We start from the raw sequence: 8,341 nt of genomic DNA, 5'->3' as shown, positions 1-8,341 counted from the left end.
TAAATTTTTAAATAAAATATAATAAATAATTTAAGTTTTTTAAATTTTAAAATAAAAATAATATTAAAAAATTAAATTTTAATAATATTTTATTCTATTTTCAATTCTCATATCATCTCGACTTAATTAATTATTCAAACCTAAAAAATTCTATTTTTCATCTATGTACCATACATTATACATATTTTTTATCTTTTTAAAATTAAAAAAACAGGTTTTAAAACCAATTTCTTGGTCCTTAATTAATTGATTTTAAAACCTTTTTTTTTTTTTATTATAGTTGTTGTTTTAGAGTATTTTGTTCACCCTTTATAACTTGGATCATCTTTTATTTTAATAAAATTTGTTTGCTTAAATTTAAATATTAAAAAAAAGAAAAAAAGAAAAAGAAAGAGAGAGATAGAGGAACTCTTTTAAAAGGAGTAGCGCACGCGACCCACCTGCAGCCTCTGGGCGAACGTGAGCGACGAGATCCCTTAACTCTTCGCATCCTCCTCCTCGATCCGTTTCTGCAGTCTCACGCGCACCCGCACCGAGGCTCTCTCTCTCTCTCTCTGGGGCTAAATCGACGAGACTCAGAATTCTCGCAGACGTCAAGGTACGATCGGTTCCAGATCTCAAACTTCCGTTTCAAATCTTATGATTTTTTTGTTTATTCTTCGACGTTCATAGTCGTGCCTTGCTGAGGAAACTTTCCAGCAAAGTCTTCGACTTTCATGATTTATGTATGTGGGTGGATGGGATAACTTGTTCCACTATTCATTGGTTGGAGTGATTTGTAACTTGGATTCGCGATGAAGCTCAGGTTTTGTCGGTTAAATTAGGTTCAATTTAGTGCTCAGATAGAATCGGTTGCTTGCTTTAGAGATTGTCTCATTTCGAAATGGATTGTTATATTTCAACAGTAAGTTTAATAATGTCCGAGTTGGTATTGCCGGCCTCTTCGAATGCTCTCTCTAATTTTTTTTCTCTTGTTTTCATCCCACTCTTGATCTCTGTATTGTCTTCTTGGAATTAAATATTTAAGAACCACACTGGTCGCCAAGCTTGTATTATTAATATCGTCTTCTTTACTGCATTTGTTCCCACAGTTATCCAAAGGTTGGAATGGATTCTATTTTGAAGTTCTAAGATTTCTAATCTCCATTTGGTATTATTCATCTTATATTGTTATCGTTATCTTATCATTACGTTGGTTATTGTTGATGGTGGTGTTACTATTGTTCCGTTTGTTTTTCCGGGCTGCAAAGTTTTTTCTTTTCTTTCTTAAGCTTGTTACCAAATACTTGCCAAGAAGCAGAAGTATGAGTCGATTCCGTGCTTTTATTTCTACAATCTTCCGGCTGGTGGGGTTGTGCATCCGGGGTATACTCCCCTGGTTGCATATGAAGGGCCCTTCATTGGCGAGGTCCCATGTCATAAAAAAATTCATGGCAAGTTAATCACTTTAATGTAGAATATAGAGGAAAACCCCTTGGGGTTTGCGTGTATGTTTTTTAAATTTTGTCTGCATGACCTTGAAATGTAAGAACTTGGGCACTTCTTTCTTGTCAACGGGGTTTTCAGAGAACATGTATTAATCAAGCTGATGGACAGTGTTTATTGAACAATAGAGAAATATAAGTAACGGGGCCAGAGTAAGGATTGGAAGCCAAATAAGAGATGGATGGAGTTGTGCTTAGTTGGGGTTGGTTTCCTGATTGATTCTTGGAGCAACCTCAAACAGTAAACAACAGAATCATGAGAAGCTTGCATTCAGATATTTATATTACATAAATTGTCATTTTCTTTTAGTTAATTTTTTTTATGGGCATTACAATACTACCACACGATAACTTATCAAAACATAACTACCATACCAAGATTAATTTAGAAGAGGAATCTTTTTCATAGGTTTCCCTATAAATTTAAAAGAGGAATCTGACTAAAATTACGTATAAAAAAAGTGTCTTGTTTGCATCCCAATTTGCTTGGTTGGGGAACATGAACTTGTTTGGTTTTTATGTATACCATTGAATCAACTATGATGATGAATGATTTGGGGTTGGGTTGTACTGTAATGTTAAATATTTATCTCTTAGAATTGCTTTGTAGGCATATTATGTTTTTAAATTTCTTTCCTTTCATTATTGGTTTACAAGCTTGGTAAATGCCACTCATTTCCATAGAATAGCTTCAGTTGTTATCTTCAAGCCAGCTAATTGATTGCTCATGGTAGGTGTGGATGTCTATTTCTTTAGGTATAATTGAATGATAAGGGTGCAAAAGAGGCATGGTTGCTGAGTTCCAAACATTTTGGTTCTCTCATTTCGTTGCAGCTGATTTTCTTTTAAAATGAAGTTGATGATTTATCAGTAGCATTTACTTTAGTCTTAGGTAGGTGAATTTCTAATGCTTGTAGATCTCTCCTGCTTTGCAGCATATTGGCAATTATTTATATTTCTAAATGGAACCAGTTATTGAAAGTCTTTATCTTCTTCCAATACGAGCTCCTTGTAGAACATCTACACAGTTCTTAATTAAGGCATATGGTGGAGCAATTATTAGGGCATATCAGTCTGTAGGATTGTTAAGTTGTTATGTTGAATTATTAGATGCGATTTTGTGCACCTTTGCTTTTCTTTGAAAATGATAATTGAGTATTTATATTAAAAAGCACCTTAGGCTTTAGGAAAATTGAAATTATAAGTTCTAATTAATAAAGGATAGAATTTTCCTCCAAATTGGGTTGGAGGAAACTTCCTTTCTTTTTTTATTGGCACCGGGTGTCCAGGAACAATGTCCCGACTAATCCCAAGGGTGCACAAGCTCTTGACAAGGAGTTTTCCGCAAGTGTATCTCGGGTAATTCAATGATAAAATCCCCTAGTGCGACGGCCCTTATAGATTGTTTGCACCCAAGGGGATTTGAACCTTAGACCTAGGGGGAGCATACCCTCAAGCCCAAGGCTTTTACCACTTGAGTGAACCCCTAGGGGTTTGGAGGAAACTTCCTCCAACCCATCTATGAAAATGACGTGTCAATTAAGAATGCAAGAAGCACATGTTTTTTAATGAAGGGTCTTAAAAAGGCATGTGCTTCTCACATGCTCAAAAGACATCAATTTTTAAATGGGTTGGAGGTAAACTTTGTCCATTAATAAATATGCTGTCTCAGAAAAAAGAAGTAATTTTTTTTTATCATTGGGTGTATTCGACCTTTCCTATTTCTCTTCTAATAGTGATTGAGAAGAACCAGAGACTTACCATGCTCTAACAATTAGAAAAGCTTAGCTACTATGCTGGAGGTTTAGGCTTTCTTTTATGTAGGAAATCTATAATTTGGAGATTCTAGCTTTGATATTGTTTCTGTGGTTAAAAAACTAGCCTACTGAGGTCCTTGTGTGGGTACACCTATAATTTTGGCAAAATTAACCTATTATGCTGCAGTTGTTTCAATGTAAAATGGGGAATACTAGAAAATATTTACATCTGAAAATGTTCTGTGAGAAAACTATTAATTTCCTATGTTTGGCTGACACACTGAAAATGATTCTGAAAGCAATTTGTGGTGTGCGACTAACAACCAAAACATGTTCTTGAAAATGATGTGTTTTTTTTCTCGCATCGAAAAACCACGAATAGTTTATGTAACTTCATATAAGAAAATTTATTAATAGAAATATACTATTGAATACGTGGAAAATCAGTAGAATTTTTATCTCTTATTTTTTTTTGAAAAAATATCTTAAAATAGTTGAAGCTTGGCAGACCACATCTTCTAGATAGACTTCATATAGATTGGATTTATTTATTTCTTTCTTTTGAAAGCCTAGTGGCTAATCTTTTTCTTCATGCCCGTTCATGCTTTGTTGACCTTGTATATATATATAAATATACATATATATATATATATATAAATATACATATATATCGATGAATCAAAATTCATAGGGTCTTATTTCTGTTTATCGCTCCTAGCAGATACTTGCTATTAGTGAAACAATTAGTATTGTCAGTTACTTCTTTTCATTATTTTACAATTTTAACTATGTGTAGCACTGTGAGTCTTTGCACTTCTTGGAGTCTCTAGCGTAAAGGAATCAGGTGGAAGAAGACGAATACCTTTTGGATTTTTCCAGCCAAAACCTTGCTCCTGGATTGCCTTCACAGAAGAGTTTAGAGTCTAGAGTACTTTGTGAAGAAAAACTGGTAGTGTGGAGTCCCATACACATACGCATAGAAAAACACTGGGAAAATAACTTACTCTCCTAAAAGAGGGTAAGTTAATTTATGCCTGAACCCACTTATTTCAATTGACCAACTTTTAGCTTTTCTTTTGACCAATGTTTCCAGCCCCCTCAAGCACAACTCTAGAAAATATTTTCATCCAACACATCCTAAATTGGTATGACTTGTCCTTTTGGATGTCTCAAAGTTTCCAGAATGAGCTACATTTAATTCTGGCTAACAAGTGTCAGCGAATGCCGTTGGTGGATTGAAACTTGGGTTGTGATTAAGATGATGGAAATCACTTCTAGTTTTTTGGTATGGTTTGTTCACTCCTTATTTTCCTTTTTTCTTTTTTATTTTTTTTTCCTTTTTTGTGAGTAATTCCTTGTCCTTGTTTCTATGCTATAAGTCTAAGCCTTGACCCTATTATTGCTTAAAATTCCAGTGTATGCAGTTGTTCAAGATGCGATTACTTGTGCTCTACTTTCCAGAAATTAGTTACGGATGCACATCTGGAAATGTGATTCCCTTCGATTTTGGACTATTAATGCTGATTATTTGTGGCATGTGCCATTCTTCTTATGGCTGGTAACACATGCACGGATAAAATGTTTGTGTCCGACTGTATATTATCCTTCTTGTGTTTGTTCTATACGTAGTGTTTATGGTGGGTATGTCTGTGCTGATTATTGCTATTATTATTTATATATTATTATTTTTTTTAATCACGTTTTGTAGTTTTTTTTAGAAACATTTGCTATGCAGGGTCGATCATGCATTTTAAACCTACAGCCACTTAATTCATGGACTCTGTTAAAGCCCGTGGGCAGGTTTACTATATATTAGCTGCCATCCAGTACACGAACATGGGTTGGGGAGGGTTAGGGAGGAGTGAGGGTATATGGCAAGGTAAGGGTGCTGACCAACCCAAAGCATCTAGGGTTTCTGTAGGAAATTGCATCTATGTGCTTCAAATTGATCTAACTTTCTTTTTATCAGTACAAATTTCTTTGTTCTGAGGCAACTTGTTTGATGGTGCGTATCCCCAATAGCGTACAGCTTGTGGAAAATCTGATTGGTTGCCTTTTACAGTCTCACAGTACTCCATTTAGCCTTAATAATCCTGTAATGTGGTTCTTGTTGGATGTCATTAGTTTTTTGTGTATTGTATAAATCTTTATTTTTATTTTTTTCGCATTATCTCTTTTATAAATCAGAATGTCTAATTAGCTTAGTTAAATGAGATTCGTTTCTTGTATCAGATGTCACCAAATATTCGGGTTATAAATCATAGGAAACAAGGATGGCACCTAAACTAATTTAGACAGGTGCAACTTGTTGGGAAATGTACTTCAATTAACCTAGTCAGTGCTGTGTTTAGCTCCTTTTCTACTCGTGAGGTCAGCATGCTTAGTTATAACTCTGTTGTGTATATAACTCCTTAAGGTTTTATTGTGATAGGTGATGAACTAATTTTGTTTAAATGTATAATAGTGAAGCTATTTACGACAATTTCAAAATGCCTGTGTTAAGAGGTTGAATTCAACGAAAAGATCATTTAGATGCTATTAGAATGAAAGTCATCTTTCATTTGTAATGGCTGAAGTTATTTTGTCAGAATATCTGATCTCTGTCTCCCCTTCCTTTCCCCTTGCTGGCAAATGAGTTTCAGGTTTATTTTGTAAATGGGGAAAGTTAGCAAGGTACGACGAAAGACTTACTCCTGCCATCACCAGGCTACCCTGCATCCATTCCCATCTTGCTCTCGGAACCATTTTACAGATGTTATCCTTAAGAAGAGCCGTTCAAAGGCATCAGAGAAGAAAGATTGGAAACATGCAACCTGCTCAGTTTGTTTGGAGTACCCTCACAATGCTGTCCTCCTACTCTGTTCCTCTTATGACAAGGGTTGCCGCCCTTATATGTGTTCTACTAGCCATCGCTATTCCAACTGTCTTGAGCAATACAAGAAAGCCTACACAAAGATAACTCCAGTTCAAAGTTCTCAACATTCAAGTGGGATGATGGAAAGCTCAAGTTCTGGTCTGGGCCATTGCAACAAAAAGATCGAAGTGTCAGAGCTTTTGTGCCCTTTATGTCGTGGGCAAGTGAAGGGTTGGACTGTGGTTGAGCCAGCAAGAAAGTATCTGAATGCAAAGAAGAGAGCCTGCATGCAGAATGATTGTTCATTTGTTGGAAGTTATAAGGAACTCAGAAAACATGTTAGGGCAAAGCACCCATTAGCATGCCCAAGGGCAGTGGATCCTCTTCTTGAAGAAAAATGGAAGAGACTTGAGTGTGAGAGGGAGCAAAACGATGTGATCAGCACAATTATTTCATCAACACCTGGGGCTATGGTGCTGGGGGATTATGTGATAGAGCCCAACTACGGTGGCAGTTATAGTGATTATGATTCTGATTTGGATGACTATTCGGATGACTATTCAGATGACTCTTTTTTCCCCCTTGCGTCATTAAATCATGGACAGAATCGTGGCATTTCTTCGCAGAGTAGATATAACAGGGACCGTGAGTTTGTCAACTATTTTGGGAGACGTCGTGCTACTGCTTTTCGTTCTGATGCTTCATATGGACGAAGTTCAATGCAACAACCATATGTTGACTTTTTAGGGAGGCCCCGTGCTGCTGCTTTTCGTTCTGATCCTTCGTATGGACGTAGTTTCCTGGTTGCACGGTCAAGGAGGCAATGGAGGCATTGAAGAGCAAACTGTCTGTTACAATACAGAGAAGTGGTGGTGAGAACTGGATTCAACTCTTCAATAGTTTGGTTTGTATATTCATAAGCAATTGGTGCTACATGGTGCCTGTGTATTGGTGTGCTAGAGCACTGTCCTCATATCATCTATGAGAGTGGCAGTTTATGCAACTATTTGGTTTAGTAGGTGACGGGTAGCTAGTTTCAGCACACTGCAGGGGTTAGGTTAGGAAACAATTGTAGGAGGCGCCATTGCCTCTTGATTTTTAGTTGTCTAGAAAAGAAGCAAAACATTTTAGCTAAGTCCCTTGTAGTTGTGCGAATTTGCCATCATTATTTAGCAATGCATATTGGCCATTTGAGTACAGGGTGATAATGGCTAAAAGAAAAGACTTCTATCAGATGTTTTTTAGCTTTAAATTTGTTCTGTCATTGTGTCCATGATGCTCCACGTGGTAAGCATTCCCAACAGCTTGACTCCGTGTAAAAAACTTGTTTATTTCCCCTTTCCTATAGATTATTATTCTTATGTGGATGACTGTCTGGTTCATGCTGCTCATCAACTCCTCTATCTTCTTTTACCAGTGATTTGCTGTCCTTTTCTACTTTCTAATTTCAAGATAGATATTTCTTGTAAATATATATGTATATATATACAGGTGATTTTACCGAGAAGTGGTGGTACTCTTCTTCCTTCTATTTCTGAACTGTTGACCTGTGTACATGATATATTGCTAGGTAAGATATAGGAAAGTTAATGACCCCCAACATCATGTGTTATATATACATGCATGAATACTTAAATATGTTTTACATGTTTGATGGATATATGGATAAAATTTTTAGTTGGATCTGTCATCGAATTTCTATATATCATATACAGTTGAGATATTACTTAAAAATAGCTTTAATTGATCTAAGATTTGCACATTCTATTGGTATTGTAATGGGATCTTTACTCTTGGGCCAAAGGCCTAAAATGCGAGCTCAAATATAGGGAGTCCCGGTCGGTTGGATGGCCCATCAGCCCATTAAGGGCCTCCCGACCATAAAGTTGAGGTCGGCCAATAGCCGTAATTGCGCGGGAAGTCCTAAAATGCAATGAGAGGAAGGACATGTCATCTTGGCCTACCCTTTCGATGCCAAGCCTTGAAGAACCTGTGCAAGCAAGGAGACGAGAAATATGGAGAGTCCTCAATCTTCTGACAGCAAGTGAGGAGTTAGACGGTGTATGCCTGCAACACGACAGAAGGGAAAAGATGCCACATTACATTAATTGCGCTACCTCAGAAGTTACATCACATTAAAGAAATATGACTAAAAGAGCTGTTGGGGGGACATATCCCCCTGACATAAGGGTATGGGCAGTTGACCTCTAAAAATCTAGTATAAAAGTTAATTTTCATGTACAAAT

The 8,341-nt window shown here is 36.5% G+C and overlaps 1 protein-coding gene across 2 annotated transcripts; it reads left to right on the top strand.

The window, feature by feature from the left end:
* The first annotated feature begins 417 nt into the window (after positions 1-417).
* On the top strand, positions 418-7,462 carry LOC122309951. Of its 2 annotated transcripts, none has more exons than XM_043123765.1 (2): positions 418-598; positions 5,884-7,462. In XM_043123765.1, the coding sequence occupies exon 2, from the start codon at positions 5,897-5,899 to the stop codon at positions 6,929-6,931; it is 1,035 nt and encodes a 344-aa protein (XP_042979699.1). In that variant the 5' UTR covers positions 418-598; positions 5,884-5,896; the 3' UTR covers positions 6,932-7,462. The 2 variants fall into 2 exon arrangements, with proteins under 2 accessions (XP_042979699.1, XP_042979700.1); XM_043123766.1 differs by lacking the exon at positions 418-598 and adding an exon at positions 2,241-5,120.
* Positions 7,463-8,341: the final 879 nt, after the last annotated feature.

The sequence above is a fragment of the Carya illinoinensis genome, chromosome 5, assembly GCF_018687715.1.
Source record: "Carya illinoinensis cultivar Pawnee chromosome 5, C.illinoinensisPawnee_v1, whole genome shotgun sequence".
NCBI classification, from domain to species: domain Eukaryota; kingdom Viridiplantae; phylum Streptophyta; class Magnoliopsida; order Fagales; family Juglandaceae; genus Carya; species Carya illinoinensis.
This window is presented reverse-complemented; position numbering and strand designations above follow the sequence as displayed.